The sequence below is a fragment of the Gordionus sp. m RMFG-2023 genome, chromosome 4 (genome assembly GCF_954871325.1).
Source record: "Gordionus sp. m RMFG-2023 chromosome 4, tfGorSpeb1-WG-v2, whole genome shotgun sequence".
Taxonomy (NCBI): Eukaryota; Metazoa; Nematomorpha; class Gordioida; order Chordodea; family Parachordodidae; genus Gordionus; species Gordionus sp. m RMFG-2023.
This window is the reverse complement of record NC_088778.1, coordinates 10,188,694-10,206,897: the sequence shown is the minus strand read 5'-3', so window position 1 is coordinate 10,206,897 and position 18,204 is coordinate 10,188,694. Positions and strand designations below refer to the sequence as shown.

The following is an 18,204-nucleotide window of genomic DNA, read 5'->3' as shown; positions in this document are numbered from 1 at the left end:
TTTGATGTTGTTTAAATGTGCTTCATCGTTATTTCCAGTTATTAATAAATCATCAATATAAAATATAACATCTTTCATATCACCGAAAATCTGATCCATGATTTGTGGGAATATAGCAGATGAAGTTTTCAACCCAAAAGGAAGTCTGGTAAATTGGTAGTATCCCTTATGTGTGGATATAGTTAAAAATTTTCTGCTTTTTTATCGATAGGAACTTGTAGAAAAGCATTTTGAAATCGATTTTGGTAAATTTTTTTCCTTCTGAAAGTTTAGCTATAAGATCATTTATACGTGGAAGTGGGTATCTAAAGTTTTAGAGAGCTGGGTTTATAGTGTATTTAAAATCTGCGCAAAGCCTGATGCTCCCATCATCTTTGTATACGGCGGTTATAGGACTCGCCCATCGCACATCATTTACAGGCTCAATAATTTTTTCGTGTATCCATCTATTCAGTTCTTCACCCACAAGATCAATCTTTGAATACGATATACGTCTTGGTGGTATTATTTTAGGTTGGGCGTCACATCTTACATGTAATTTGGCATTTACTTTGTTAATTGGTTCGCTAGTCAATTTGGATTCACAATCTTTAATAAGTTTATTGATTTCGTCTTCATAATTGGTGTCGACATTTCCTATTAATTTATTTAAAATATTTTTAAGGCATTGATCCAGATTCTTCTTAATAACGCGTTCTTTCTCGACTCTAAATTACTGCTAGTAAATATTTAGTGATTCCTTCATAACTTACTTTAACTTGAGTTGTCCCGATGATTTTAATCAAGTTTCCGTCGTAGGCTGTTAGCCGTAAACTGGATTTCTTCATTTCTCTTATGCCAATTTTTTTAGCCAAATCATGAGGTATGATGGTATACTTTTATCCAGTGTCAACCTGCATAGTTGTAGTAACATTATTCAATTAAAAAGTAGTCATAAAAGCACTGTCATCACCTTTGTCTGTATTTTCAGCCAGGTTGTTGACATTGAAATCATTCTCATTATTGCTTTTGGCAGTGCCAACTTTATTTTCCCCAACTTCTTCAATGTTCATATTACTATTGCTATCGTAGAAGTTTTGATTATCATACTGGATTTGTTTTCTTTGATTAAAATCCTTCCACTGATAACGATCGTCATATTCGATTTGTTTTCTATCATTATTATGTCACCTGTTGTTTCCTTCATTTACTTGAATTGTTGTTATAAGATCGGTAATTATTATGATTTTGATCGCCACATTGAATCTGTCTCCTCTGATTATAATTAAACGAGGCGTTGTTCCTACCATAGTTGTTGTTATAAGATTGATGATTATTATTATGAAGGTTTCTGTTGCTATTATTATTAGTGATCTGCATCGGGCCTAATTTTTCAAGCCCGGCCCGAAATTTTTTTAAAAAAGTTTTGCCGGCCCGGCCCGAACCCGAATTTTATTTTAAAAAAATTTACCGGCCCGATCAGGCCCGAATTTATTTAAATATAGAAATTAATTTTTATAATTACTTAAAATAAAAGACATATGTTATATAGCGTGTTTCAATAAATTAAATCAGAAAATTTTATTTTACATAAAAAATTCAATATAAAATTGATAAATTTAGATATGTTTAATAAAATTTCCAAAGTCCGACCCGACCCGGCCCTAAATTTTTTTAAAAATATTAGGCCCGACCCGGCCCGAACCCGATTATTTTAAATAGAATTAGGCCCGAGACGGGCTTTTTTTTTATCCAAATTGCAAATTTTTATTTTAAAACTTTATTTAAATCAGCATAAAGATATATATTGTCACTATAAAGTCATATAAATATGTAAATTTTTTTTATCCAAATTGCAAATTTTTATTTTAAAACTATTTAAATTAGCATAAAGATATATATTGTCGTTGTAAAGTCATATAAAAAAATTTTTTTTTTACTTTGTGTGTGTCCTTTATATCGAATAATTTTTATAATTTATTACATAATTCCAAAAAAAATTTTTTATTTTTTATATTTATCAGCATATGCACAATATATATGAGATTTTTTTATATATCATTGTGCGTGAGTTATCATACAGAGAGGGGCACCATGTTATATATCAATAACGGTTGGTGTTGTATGAACAAGAAAAAATGTTTTATTTATTATAAATTTATCTAAAACTAAAAATGACTAAAAATAACTATAAAATAAGGTATATATATATATATGTGTATTATAAAAAAAACAATTTAAACGAAATACATGGTTAAAGGATAACATGTTTAAAATAAAAGCAATTTAAATTAAACAAATTTAAAAAGTCAATCTCGATTAACAATATTCATTTTATTTAATTATCTTAAAAATGAAATTAACTATTCTAGCCCAGAACTAAGTATAAGAATTAAGAACATTTATAATACCCCCCCCCCTCCCTCCCCCAACTAAAATGAGCCATGTTTGTTTCACAGACAGAATCCAATGTAAATGTTTAAGGATTTTTCTGGGCTGGAATGAAATTTTTACTTCAAATATATTAATTATTAATGATCTTATCATTCAAACATAACATCAACTTTTATCTGACATAAATCATTAAATATGAAGAAAAAATATATAGATAACATTGATAGCTATTTATTAGATATAAATTCTAATTTTAAATTAAAATCTATATTTTTATATTATCATGCATAAAAATTTATAGTAAAAAAAGGAACAAAAGTGAAGCAGATAAACTTCATGATAAATCTTATAAAGAAGTTAAGATAGCTGGTGAAAAACCAAAACAGCAAAAGTTTTCTTTTTCCAATATAACAACTACAAACTTACAAAAATCATCTTCATTTCTTGAAACTTCTTTAGACTCTCCTTTATGCTCCAAAAAAGGTAATAATACAACGTTGGCTGACTGTAATTCATACCATATAAAGTCCACATAGATCACATATTAAAAAAATCATCCATCTTTATGTTTATTCAAGTATCTTCACCCATTATAAATTTTGGATCATGTTCTAATATAACATGACTTTTCCTCAAACCACAAATTTTAAAATACCATATTTAATAACAAGAGATATAACCTCTATTACAATTACATCAACAATATGCTCATCATATTCTTCTTTACCTTTAAATGATAATACTTTTAGCAATATAAAAGAAAAATTATTTTCATTTTGCCTCACTCCTGTGCTTCAATTATTTAAGACCAAACCTTTTGTGGCCGACGCGGGATTTAGTCAAATGCTATCAATTTTGAGCCGTGCGCAACAACATATTATTATTATTGCATCAAGCTCACTATCAGCAGACCATTGCATTATCAATAGTTTACATATAGTACTTTTTTTTTAAATATATTACATTTTTATATTTCGTTTATTATAAAAATATTCCAGTTTATTTAATTTCTATCAATATATTATTTTTTTGTTCTATAAATATTTTGTTAACAGATTTTTTTCTCAACAATTCAGATTTAGCAAATATATTACTAGTAATAATATGAATTATGATATAAATTAATTCTAATATATAAAAAATATGGGTAGATTATATTAGATCATTTATTTATTACGGGTTGGCGCGTTGTCAGCCATTAATTGAATAAAATACTATATGTAATAATCACAAAAATTTATAAATTAACGAAGATTAATGTGTTCAACTCAAAGGACGAGTAATTGTTTTAAATAAAACATAAATAGTAAAAAGAAAAATTATATTAAATTTTAATATAATGTAATAGATTTCAAATAAAATTTTATAATTCCCGGCCGCAGGCCGGGTATAAGCGGGCTGTAAGCCCGTAAACGTCTCCCTACTATGGGGCCTCTCTTAGAAATCTCCCACGGGGCCTTTAGTCTCCCAGTAAGCCCCTGACCATAATTTCCGAATTTTTAAAAATAGTTATTTCCATGATAATAGTTTAATTTCTTTCATATAAAAATATTTATAAATATATTCAGTTTGGAGCAAGTGCTTTTTTTGTTACAAGTATAAAAGAGATATAAAATGACTTAGAAAAAAAAAATTAAATTAAGATATTTCTCTTTTTCGATTTATACTGCTATAATTATATCATATCGATTTTCTTAGATGTAAAGATTAAGGTAATTTAAAGGATATGAAAATAGATTTATATTTGATTTTAATTATTGAACGTTACTAATAATGTTTAATTTATCTTTAGGTTACATGGGAGATTATTGTGAAAAGAAGGAACCTATTCATTATGGACCTTGGTTGATTTTTACTTTATTAGCTCTATTTCTATTTATATTATGCTTCTTAATGATATTTTGGGTTTTTATGGAGAATACAAGCTCTAAAAGATATACTTTACCCGATATTGAAATAATAGAAATAGAAACATTTGATAGTTCCTTTGATTTAATAAAAAAAGATTCAAAAAATTGTATGATGAAAAATAAATTAGTTTATAATTACAGTAATTCAAAAGGTATTTTAAATTTACTCGATGATGATGAATTTAGTGTTCGTTCTATTCACTCTGTCATACTTACAAACAAATACTCAAACCCTGAAGAAGACGTTGAGATATTTTTTAATCCCGATGATTTTTCAAATCAAATAAAAAGCTATAGGCCTGTAAGTGATATTAATGAAAGCGAAAATAATAAACAAAAAGGAAAAAGTAGAGTCAGAAAATTGAAAGAAAGGAAAAAATATGTGGATCAAAAAAATAAATTAAAATCACAGGAACATCTAAAACTAAGTATACATTCTTTAGAAACATCTCAAGATATATCGGATGAAGAAAAATTGTGGATTCCCCTAAGACCTTCTCCAGAAAGCACTGATTCTAAAATTGTTGCTAGCAAGGTTAACAAAATTATAGAAGACGATGTTATCAACGAAGAAATTCATGATATTGAAAAAAATAAAGATATTCTAAGATATATAATTAAAAATATGAAAGATGTATCAACTGATATTCAAAAACAATTAAATAAATATGTAAATGCTTCATAATTGTATCGCAGCTGTATTCATAAAATCAGATATATATTCGTATAATAAATAAACATATGAGATTGGTATTATTTTCTATATACATTCATTTGATTTGAAATTCTATTTTTACCTGAACGCGAAGGTAAACTGCTGTGTAATAAATATGAATATTTTTAATTAATGAGTACTATTTTTCATTAAAAGCGATTATGATACACGCATTTGGTCACGAAATAATAATATTTTTAAGACTTGGTTTGTTAATTCTCCTTTATCATTTTAAATTTTCTAGGGTTTGTAAGTTTTATTGTAAATAACTGCAAACTAACAAACAGTTTTATATATGATATGTAATTAATTCAATACATAAAACTATTTAAGAACCAAAAGAACTCTTTATTTTTCTTCCATTTTATCTTGATGTTGGATTAATATGTTGTATTAGTTAAAAATAAATATGTTTTGAAGAAGTCAAAAAATATTATAAATGATCATATATTATTCTTATTTGTTGTATTTATATAGGTAAAAAAATATTTTAATGTCAGCATATACATGGAAAAATTTTTGGTCTGACCTAATCTGGGTATTTTTTTAAAAAAAATATTGGGCCCATCCTCGGTATATTTAAAAAAAATTAAAACTGGCTTGGCCCATGTACACAGGCCAGTCTTATGGCTGGACTTATAGGTCCGGTATTTATATAAATATCTTTTTTTGTAAACTAAGTTTAGAAAGAAAAAATAAAAAATTTGAATTAACAAATAAAATATATATGAGTTCTATTTGGAATTATAGTTTTTATTACACATTGTGTCATTGAGTAAATCTTAAAAAAAAGAAAATAATTTAAAAATGTTTATAATTAAATATTAATTAATACTTACATGTTGCTCTACATGAGAGTTTTTTAGCCTTCTAAGGTCGATCTTTACATCCTTTTTACCCTATTGGGGTGTTTTTGTTTGCTGGAGGTTTACTGCAGTTTAATCTTATAACCAAACCAACATGTGCTTACACATGAATAATTAAAAAAAGATGGGGTAATAGCAAATTCCTTTGTTCTAATCATCTTTTTTTGAGATAGCTTTACAAACCAAACGTTACTCTGCTTGATACTTATTTGCAGAGTTGAGCAGGTCCTTTGGAAAAAGAATCTAGATTCAGATACAGATTCTTTGTGAAAAAATGAATCTTAGATACAGATGCTAGTATCTTTTGCTTAATTAGAGTATCTTAAATACAATACTTTTAAATTATCATTACCAATTAAATTAGAATAGCTTATAAAATACTGTTTTAATAAATATTTGTGAAGAACATAACATACACATATAATAAGAATGAATATTTACAATAACAAATAAAACATTTAATGGTGAGTTAATTATAATATAGCCCATTCTTAGCATAGATTGAGAAGGGAGACTAGTATTTTTATGGGAGTTGAAATATTAATTTGCAAAAGAGTATTTAAAATACATTCATTATTTTATAAGATAATCAAATTTTTCAAATAATTTATCATTAGACCTTTGCCGTTTCGCCATACTTAACATTGTGCCAAAACTAAATAACCTTTCAATTGATGCTGATGAAGGTATTACAGTATTATATTTAAAAAAAAATCCGTAAAGGGGATAATAATTAAGCATTTATAATGTATTTCTACTTTCTTTAATATAATTTAACTTCCAATTTTATTTTGTATGATTGAACTCAGCAACATTTGCTTCACCAAAAGAAAAATCATCATCATTTTCTTTATTAGATGTTTTATCTATTGGTGTTATAGTTTTAACTTGATTATATACATTGGTATTACATTTAGGGCTTCTATTATTTATATAATCAACCGACTCAATCCATAAGTTCTTAAAATATGAATGTGATTTGATGCCAAGAAAAGCTTCATTATATTCAAATCATATGAAAATATTTTCTTAAAATATTTTGCCCATACCATCTTGGAGAGCTTTTAATAAAGGTAGACAATATTGTAAACTTGAATTTTTAAGATAACTTATGCCCCTTTTAACTACACATAAATAATATACTTTAATAAGTTTAACAAAATTTGTCTATTTTAACTATTTATCATTTTTTTTGTTTATACAGGTTTTACATCTAACCAGTACATTGTCTTTTTTAACTCTTATTTTAAAAAAAATTAATTTTAAGATTGGGATATGATTCAGGGAACTTATTTCTAAAATTTAAATTTTACTACCTTCTTCTTCACTCTCATGAATGTTAATCATCCTACAAATTAAAAAATTAAATAAAATTGGTAATGATACTCTATCTTTATATATAAAATATTATCTATACTTATTTCGTTTTGGTTTTGTTATTTTTTATCTATCTACCTTAATATGAGTTGTAAATTTTTCACCTTTGGCTGTCAATATATTAAAATATGGTGGAAAAAAATAAGGAAATTAATACAAGATTCTCATATACTGTGAGATGTAAAATTTTAAACATGAATTTAAAAAGAGTCTGTATCTGTATCTTTTGTCAATAAAATGAAAAAGATACAAGATTTTTTTCAGAATAAAGAATCTTAGATACAGATACTAGTATCTTATTAATAATGTCAAAAAGATACTGAGTACAAAATACGAAAGGATCTTGTATCTTAGATACAAGTATTCGCGGTACTGCCCAACTCTGCTTATTTGATTAAAAGAACTCTTTTTAAATATTATCATCATTAGAATTATAAAAAAAAATTCTTGCTCATAGTTCTCTTTTTTTAAAACTAAATTACATCTAAAGTAAATTTTCTTACCATCTTAGGTATCTTTGATATATGATTGTTCCCCACCATTTTATAATATTTTTTTTTAACCTATATGCTTAATTTATGCTTAATTTTTACTTTTCCATTCTTATTATTGCTGGTTCTTCTTATTAAACAGATGAATCTGAATAATTTGGTTTCATTACAATTGAGCCTGAGTTATTTAAATCCAATTCCAAAGTTAGGCTAGATTCATAGTGGGTTCTAACATACAATATTCTTTTTATGATTTTTCTCCTTATATTGTAATCTTTTACATTCATTTCTAACATTTTCATTCTCTTAATCTTTATTTTTTTGTCTTTTATCAATATTTTCTTCTCATTTTTGATAATTCTTTTTAGGAATTACATTTAATTTTCACTAAATTTTTGGCAGACAGTTTTTTTATATAATTTTTTACATATCAAATTATTTAATTACAATTACGATATATATGTATTATAGAAAGAAACAAAAATTTATATTAATCATTAATAATTTCCCCTCTTCTACATTTTGGAATATGGGTCTCCTTATTTCTAAAATAATTGTTTGCATTCTCCTCTTCTTCTCTCTCCATGCTTTATGAAACGAATTAATTCTTACTCGTTACTGGGATTTTGATTTCTGACAAAATCCTTCCATTGAAAAAACACATTTTCAATGAGATTAAGATAAGGACTGTAAGGTGGTAAGTTTCAATGTATGCCCTCTTCTTTCTATCGATTCCCTAATTGTATGCTTATGACGAAATGGAACATTATTCACAAAAATCATATTCATTATGTTACCTTCTTCAAAAGGATTTAATATTTCATTTACAAAGTTGCTAAAGTATATAGCGTTGCATGGGCTATCAAGAACTTTTAATCTGAATATGCCTGCAATTATGAGAGCAGCAACATTGTCTTTATCCCTTGAACATTTTTAATAGTATTTTTATTTATTTGTGAATGTCCATATAACTGCCTCATTGATATTTACCCGCTCTCATCGATAAATATAAATTTTTCTTTCATATATCCTACATCTACAAACCAATTCGCGTATTCTTTGCGAATTTCGATATTTGATTCGGTATTTTCTCTAACTGAACGTAGTGATACTCTTTTAAAGCTATACCTAAATCCTGAGAGGAACCTTGATATCATATTTTTTGATATTTCCACATCCTATCTTTCTTTAATCATTTTACATAACTTTTTTAAGGATAAAGTGCAATCCAAATTTATACAATTTAATATATATTCTTCCTGTTCTTGATTTAATTTCTTGCGTCCACGTCACCCTCCTTTGGGCAAACTATATTTTATTCCATTTTTGAGATGGGAGTATTTAATATTTGTCACTGTCTTATAGCTAACTTTAAAATATAATGCTATGTTTTTGAGACTAAGGTGAAGAAATATAACGGAAAATTTATAAATTATTTTTAAAAAGACAAAAGAATTATCAAAAATGAGAAGAGAAATAAATTGTGAAAAGATAGTAAGAAAAATAAAAAAAAAGAAAGCAAAAAGTTAGAAATAAAATAAGAAGGAATAATAAAAATTTAAAAAAAATTGACAAGAAAATTTTTTTTTAAAATATTTAAAAAAATGACTGAATAGGAATTTTCCTCACCTTTTGGGAATTTTTCTCTTTTGATTGACACTTTTCCTTTTTTGATCAGACTTCTTCCTAAACATTTGTGACTTTTCCTTTTTTGATTGACACAACCTTTTTTGATTGTGCCTTTTCCTATTTTGATTGTGCCTTTTCCTATTTTGATTGAACCTTTTCCTTTTATGATTTATCCTTTTCCTTTTTTGATTGGACCTTTTCCTTTTATAATTTAAACTTTTCCTTTTTTGATTAGGACTTTTCCTTTTTTGAATAGGAAACCCTGTAAAATGAAATTTAACATTTCAATTATGGTCTTGCGTCATATTCCCCCTCCCCGCGTATAGATATTCATGGACGACCTAAACAGATGTATAGAGTATACTTGAATAATAGATAAAAATCGGCGAATTCGCCTCAATTTTTAGACGGCTAAGAATGGAGGCATGAGTTCATTTATTCTAGCTTTTTTGTTCAAAGTTGACTAAAAACTAGGCCTTCTTTTTCTAACCGGTTAAAAAGGAAGAAATTGCATTACTATAATACTAAGCATCACTTAGCACACCCACAGATGAGCTACTAATCTTAAATCTTCAAATGGTTATATCGAAGACTAGCGTAAATTATTAAATTCGATTTGCTATTTGACCCGAAATTTACTACTTCGAATAACAAATTATTCGATTGGAAAAATACGAATAATAATATTTAAAAAATCTGACTAATAATAAATTTAAATTACTCGTATGAATTATTCGTGTTATTCTTAAATAAAAATCATAAATTTTAGTGAATATTTGAATTATTCGTTAATTTTAGAAATATATGCTAATATTCACAAATAAATTTTTCTTAAATTAAGCCACTGTAATCAATAATTTTTTAATTGCTATAGTCACTTTTTGGAAATTTTCCTAAAATAAGATTAAAATAAATAGTAAGGCTGTGCCGATATTTAATATTGGATCGGCATCGATATTTAATATAAGATCGGCGCCGATATTTAGCGTTTTCAAAAATATCGAATAGGGCTGATTTTTATAAAAACGATCCGTTCCGATATTTTTTTATTCCGTTATTTTATAATTGCATATATAATCATATAATTTTTTTATTTTATAAATAATTTCATAATAATAAATTAATGAAAGGAACTAAAATACAATTTATTTGTTGTAATGTTTAAAAAAATAGTTTAAATTTTACACTATTTTTTGTTATATTATCTCATTAAGAAAAGGATTTTAAAACATCTACACATTCAGTTAGTGTTGCTAAACGGCTCTATTTAGTCAATTTTAAAACCATTAATTCAAAATATTAGCCAAAAGTAAATTACCCATGATTTTTCCCACAGATATCAGAAAGGCTTGGACTTCTATTGGCGAAATTTCGAAGCATAGGCAATTATATTTTGGTTAAAATATATATTTATGACATTGATAGAAAAATAGATGGTAAATAAAAATCAATATAAATATCGGATCGGTATCGGAATTGGATCGTAATATCGGATCGGATTCGTGAAAAATTTGTGGATCTGCACAGCCCTAATAAATAGTTATAAATGATAAAAATGCGCAATCAGGAGAGGAAATAATAGGAATCTTCTACATCTTGTGTAGTGTTGTTAAACTGTTCTATTTAGCCGATTTTAGATGTAAAATAAGCAAGCTTCGAGATTTTGTTAGATGTCCAAGCTACTATCTGAGCTACTATCTGTGAGCTAAATCTTTAGGCTTGCATAATATTTTTTGTAAAATATTGGGTTAGACGTTTTTATAATTCGAGCCGTTTAACAACATAATCTTTTGGGTGATTCTTTATTTAAACACAAACTTGATTATCAAAAATTGCATGTTTCTTAATAAAGAAACAATTAGGGAAAATATACACCTGATGCAATATAATACTTATTTTATTTTTTTTGTTTTGTATAAAATATATCATTAATTGGTTTTAAAAAATATTTGTGCGAATTATAATACAGGTATTCGATCAATTCTTTTTTTATTTACATTATTCGATTCTATTTTCTGATTGAGATTCCTAGCACATTAGTCACTTCACGATTATCCTATCATTAAACAAATCATTTTATTATTATAAATATGATATATTGTTCATTATGCTTTCCCTAGTTCTCATTTTCATTATGTCAAAACCAATAACCACAAATTTACGTTTTTATTTTTAATAAAAATATTTTTAAATTAAAAATATTATAAATTTAATATAATAATAAAAAATATCATATTTTCCCATTTATTATTATTAAAAATTAATAGATTTAATATAAACTCTGTCATTAATTATAGAGAATTATTTTGTGTTTGTGCCTAATATTTCATTTAAAATTTAAATTACTAATACCTTTTTATTTGAAGGCAAAAACTAATTTTTTTTTTTAAATTGTAATAAATATATAAAAATATTTTAAAAAAAATCAATAAAAAACATCAAGAGAAATTATATTATATATTTTTTGGATAATTCTTACCTGCATTTTTTTTATTAAATTTTTGAATTATTTAATTTCCAATAACTTTTATTAGAAAGAATAAAGTGACGACTCAAATTTATAATAACAATTTTCAAGCTTGGAGGCTGTTTAGCTCTATGGTGAGCGTACGCATATACAATTTATTCGAAATTATAGTCTATATCAAAAAATTTATGCCCTAAGCTCTTCTCTAGAATTTTTTCCATTAAAAATCTAGCTTGATCCAAATTTTTGGGCTACTTAATAATGACCTTTGTTGAATTATTGATTGACATGATAATTTTTTAATCGGTTAGCCTAATTTACTTTACAATCTGAATAAGCTAGGACACAGCCAAATAAGTTACGGAAATATATCTTATATTAAAAAAAAACCCCAGCATTTTTTTGTTAAAAACATTGACTTGATAACCTTTATATTTTTTTACCTGTTTTATTACCGATATAATTCATTGAATGTAGAATTTCATTTACTTAATTACTTAAATATGTAGCCTAAAAGGTAATATATATATATATCTTTACTTAAAATTTTTTTAAAATAATTTATTGTGCATTTTATATTTTACTTTCCCATTTATTAAGGTCATTTCTTTATATTTTATTAAAAATTATGAGGTAAATTATTTTGACAGGAAATGGGTTTAATTGATTTATTTTCATATAATAATAATATAATTCACACTTTACAATAAATAATTATTTAATTTTAAAACCCTTTAATTTACTTTAGTAAAACTAAAATATAAACTTACAGGAAATAAATATAATACTATTCAATGAAACCCTTTGAAAATGTCAACATTCTTATTTTGACCCTCTCGGTCTTTTACTTTAAAACTCTTATCAAAATTTATGTTTTACATATTGGCCAATCTATATATTGTCCAGAAAGCTTCCCCCTTTTAATTCCCGAATGTTCACCTTATGAGGGTTTTACTATTTTTTAAAATTATATAACAATAAATAATGATATGAAAGGAAAGGTACAGGGTTGCCAGGTCTCCCCCCCCCTCAGTAGAAGATTCACTTTTTTAGTTTACACGAAGACATCTTACTACCGCAATTAAATTCTTCCGCACAATTTTTTTTTTAGCATTTTAACTTTTTTTATATATAAATAATAATTTTGAGAAACAGTAATTAATTATTTTTATATTTTTAAAATAAATTTTATATATTTATTCAAATAACATGTGTAGTTTGTAAATTTTTTTCCCTTACCTTAATCATATGTTTTATTTTTATCCAATAATAAATCAACATCATTCAATCATATTTTATCATTTTCATGTGTGTTTGAACATTATAGGAATAGTCGCTTAATTATCACGCATCACGATTAAATACATAATAAGGTAATATTGTACTTATTTAATAATTTTATTTATTATAGTTCAATCACATTATTATTATAATCAGTGCAGGGGAGCGTATCTACATCTATTGCAATACAAAAATTATGCTCCAAAAATAAGAAATAATACAGATGCAACTACAGTTGCGGAAATGGTATACACTTATTATGTAGTACAACATTCACAGAGCTACTTATCATCACAATGTGGGCCGAATCTTTTCCCCATAATATAATGACCCCAATATAAGTGAAAATTTTACTTGTGAAAGAACAAATATGAACAAGGCTATCACCAATGTTTTAGGACCTGAATCCAGGAGGTCAATTCTTGACGATTTGAAAGATGGACATTCATATGCAATTCTAACAGATGCATCTATTAAGGGAAATATTAAATTATTTTTCTTGATCCTCCGCTATTAAACAAAAATAAGGGCGTTTCAATAAAACTATTAAATTTTTTTTCCTCAGTTAGTGAAAAATCCAAAGACATAGCTAACCATATAATGGTAAATATAGTAGATTCGAGATTATCGATGAGTTACATGTCAGCTGCGCTGATAATGCCTCAGTGAATTTGGAAAAAATTAAAGTATATTTACAGAATTGAGGCACCACAATGTTGATTTAATACCAATTGACTATATGCCATATACTACATAATTGTTGCAAGAAGGCAATGAATGTATTATCTGTGGATGTCGAAATAATTGTAATGTAATGTTTTGACAATTTAGTTCATCAACTAAGAGAGTTAATGAATTAAAAGAGTTGGTTGAGTAGTCTGACTTGGAATGGTTTAAGTTGTTGCGACATATCCCTATCATGTGGTTATCATTAATACCCGTCATCGATAGAATTTTAAAATTTTACGAACCTTTAAAACAATATCTCTTAAATAAAGAATATAAAAGCTGTCCTAAAATTTTTCCTAGAATGAAATGGCAGAGGCATATTAAGGAATATTTTCACGTGTAAGAAATCTATCACACGCTGTTAATCAGAAGAATCTTTTTTAATAAGATTCACAAAATTATGCTGCAGCTGTGTTCATCTTTACAGTTAAAAATTGTCAATAAATTTTATGGCGGTATTGCTAAAAATATCATATTAAAATGTTCAAATATTACTTTAATTAATGTATTTTTAAATGTTGCAAATATTTTTATTAAGACAATTTTAGAATATTTGCAATCAAAATTTGATTTCAATAACTCGATTTATAAATGTATAGAAATTATGACCTTGGAACAGAAACCTCAATTGATTGTTCTTGTAATTTAATAAATATATTAAAAATACCTATAGACATTGATGTCTTGTTTGAGGAGATTGTAATGCTCTATATTTTTTATGATTCGCCAGAATACTCAAAGGGATGGTATAAAAGCAGAGAAGTGGGTGTAATTTTTTTGAATTGATGATAAATCCCCATGCTTGGGAAAAATATGTGAGTATGTTTTCTCCTTACCTCATTCTAGTGCCTCGTGGAACACATTTTTAGCATGATGAGGACTGCCTGGAGAAAGGAGAGAAATCGGGCTCTAACAACATTAAAGGCCGAGTAATGGTTAAACAAAATTATAATGTCATGCCAGCAATTTTATAAATATCTCAATAACGACGATAAGCGTTTAGTTTCATTATTTAAATCTCAAATAAAATATAATTATTTTTTTTTATATTTTATAAAACCTTATTTATATATTCGCATAAAATAAATATATTTTTTAATTTAAATTAAAATCGTTTGTTTTTTTTTATAAAATTTTATCTATAATAGACAAATTAAATCTGACAAAATGATAGTATAAAAATAAAATCATGTCCAAAACATAATTCTAGAAAATTCAAGAAATTTAACAAACAACGACTTCATATATATGAGGAAGAAGGGGGGGGGAATTTAAATAATTTAGGGAAGAAGAAGAAAATCTAGATTAATCGGGCTCCTCCGGAAATGAAGCATGTGAAATTAGATTTTATAATCTGAATTCCTATGCGTTGACGTAAGTAGACGCCTTCTTTTGGGTTTTTTGATTTAGTTCTTAAGGCTCTGCCAATCTTTTTAATTAGGCTAAGAGCCTGACTTCCAAAGGATGGTCCTGACAACTGGTACGAATTTATACTCATCTGGAATATTAACATATTTATTTGTTTTAATATCTTCGGTGTATTTTAAAATGTCCTTATTGATGTTGGAGGGCGAGAGGGGGTCAACGCAGGAGAAATCCCACGCTAGAAATCGGCCATTCTCCCAAGGAATTTGTGTAATTCCATCGGGTCGTCTCCCATCCGTAAAGAGACCTGGGGGTTCTAAAGTGTCAGGAAAGTCTGCGGACTGTAAAGCTCGTTTTATGAGAGCATTGATGCCGGATTGAGCGTCCACTGCTAAAGATGCATTGGAGGCAATGACGACCAGTTTGACTTACTAGCTTTTTGCACTTGGCGCACTTATATGAAACTGAGGCTGTTACATTTAAGCGAATGGCTACAGCAAAACTGAATTCTTGATTTGAAAGTTCGAGATCAAGATTTTTAGAGGGGATGGCATCCAAGTATTCATGTCCTGAACCTGCGGGAAGCTAATAGGGCATGATCTTCATATTGCAGGATCGAACCAATCCTTTTGTTTATGGGAGGCTGGTGGTTGACATTTATCTCCGACTGAGACTTTCCATATGTCATAGGCTTCGTCAAGCAGTGCATCTGGCAAGGACAGGTGATCAGTTATTATTTTGGAGCTTGCCAATCTGGACGAGATGAAACCACTAATTGATAAGGCTATGGGTGATTGTAACCCTAAGCCTCCTTTATTGCAGGGGAGAGTGGCTTGATGCCACGAATTAGAGTTAAATATGAGATTAGTTATTTTTTCCATGATGTTTTAATTATGGATTCATATGCTCTTAAGGGTTTAGGATGTTTAAAAACTGCAGTTGACCGTAGAGCATATAGGATCTTTGGTATATTGAAGAAATTTTTAAATAAGAAGAAAAATTTATGTGTGGGAAGTTGCATAAGTAGTTCCTCCATATTGTTTAAATTATTCGAAGCAGCCTGGAAAAAGTCTTCAACTGCTAAATTCCAACTGGTGAGCCAAGATGTGTTAGTTCTTAAGCCATAACCTCTTTAAAGGCGTGGCAGTTGGGAGATTTAGAGGTGAGCTGACAGAATTCTGTTTTGTCGACGTTTAAGAGAAGGCCTATGTCTGGCCCATCCTTTTGCAAAATTTCTAGGGCTTTGTCTATCTCTTCTGGGCTTCCGCTTATAATCCCGTCATCTATGTACCAGATATGAAGATCTAATAGGCAGCTGCTTTTAATTTTTTTAGCTAGATTGCCTATTCCTAGACAGAATAATATCGACCCTAGGGGATCACCTTGTAAAATTCCTTCTGAAGAAGAAAACCTATATTCACCATACTGTAAGATGGATAGATTCGCATAGCAGCTTAAAGTGTAGCTGGAGTAGCATGGGAAGCTATTGATGAAGGATTTTAGGCAGACAGACCTTTTTATTGTGTTATATTGATAAAGTCAATTTTAATTAGGTATTTATTTAGAGGATTATTTTGGAGATAGATGCGGGTTATATGAGCGGAAGACTCACAGCCGCCTTTGACACCAACCCCTAGTTGAGTTAAAGTGAGAATTGTGGAGACTTTCTCATTGATTCGAGCCGAAATTAATTTTGATACTAATCTCCTAAAGAGGGTGCCTATGGCAATTGGGCTTAGGTCTTTGTTGGGTTTTGTAAGAGCGATTAGTTTTGCTCCAAACATAATTGGCTGGGCAAGTTAGGAACGTCACCATGTAAGATCCTGTTACAAAGGAGAGTTATACTGTTGAGTAGGGTAGTTTGAGAATTTAGAAGAGCAAAACCATGTGCAGAATCTTTTTGGAAGGTTGAGATTGCTTTTCTCACTTCCTCTGGAGTAAATTCTATTGGAAGATGTGGGATTTACACCAGGTAATTCAGTTGTAGATGCCTGATGTGGAAGGTGCTTCATAACTAATCTTGTATAAGTTTGAAAATATGGGGGCTAGTGTGTCTGATGAAGAGGCTAGACGAAGTGCCCCTTTTATATCTAAATTATCGATTTTTTTCCTACTAAATTTACTTTTATCTTAAAAGGATTTATGAATAATTTAGGTGTGGAGGTTATGTCCATTGAAATGTTGTCTACATCATTTAACCTGTTCTTAATTTGTTGAGTGAGGGACAGTTTGCTTTTGTCAGTTGGAACCTGAAAGGCATGGAAGCCAAATAAGAAAATTTTTTCCCAGTGCTGTGGGAGTTAAAATTGGTTAGAAGGTTATTAATAGTTTTACTATATGATTTAGCCGCAAGAAGCCTGGCTCCCCGGGGGATTCTTGAGATAATATGAGATTTAGGTAAATTTGTAAATTCATCGGAGAAAGAGGGTATTGGTAACTCATTGTAAGTACAGAGTGAGTCCTCATTAACAGATAAATTATTAATTGTGGTGAGAGCTGGGATATGCGAAGGGGATGTTAATGTTAAATGCAATAGAGAAAATGGAGGAGGAATAGAATCTGTGAAAGGTGACTGATGTGATAAATGACACCAGTTACCACTTTTACCGTGCTTCCTTAGGGTTCCGTTTTTGTTGATTAAGGTATGTAGCCCACAGTTTGGACATTTTTTTAAAATTGGGATATGTGTGGAAGGGAACATTTATATTTATAGGGAGTGGGGCAAGGTGGGAAAGGGAATTAAAATTTTTGTATTATTGTTTTTCTTAGAAGAGTGGGAAATATAAAAAAAAAATTATAAATAAGAAAAAAAGGACTCGAAATAAAATGTTGAAAATTATCGGTAAATTTATTTTATTTTAATTAAATGGACGTTAAGAGGATGTTATTTAAATAAAAAAAATAAACAATAAGCAATTAACACTGACGTGATTGGGCCATTAGTAAGTAAAAATGGTGGATAATAATAAATTTGAAATGACGCAAAATTTTTCGTGGAAGA

General features: G+C 27.9%; 2 protein-coding genes across 7 annotated transcripts in view; both read left to right on the top strand.

Annotated features, from left to right (window-relative positions):
* The window catches only part of LOC135928607 (splicing factor U2AF 35 kDa subunit-like), a 160,109-nt gene extending 146,331 nt beyond the window's left edge, over positions 1-13,778 (top strand). The window contains exons 7-8 of the mRNA XM_065465062.1: positions 9,211-9,215; positions 13,675-13,778. Of these exons, the coding sequence (XP_065321134.1) occupies positions 9,211-9,215; positions 13,675-13,778 (109 nt within the window). The remainder of the gene's footprint in view (positions 1-9,210; positions 9,216-13,674) is intronic.
* The window catches only part of LOC135928488 (uncharacterized protein MAL13P1.304-like), a 77,067-nt gene continuing 63,878 nt past the window's right edge, over positions 5,016-18,204 (top strand). For all 6 annotated transcript variants that reach the window (XM_065464952.1, XM_065464953.1, XM_065464950.1 and 3 more), the window contains exon 1: positions 5,016-5,092. The gene's annotated coding sequence lies outside the window, so the exon portion shown is untranslated. The remainder of the gene's footprint in view (positions 5,093-18,204) is intronic.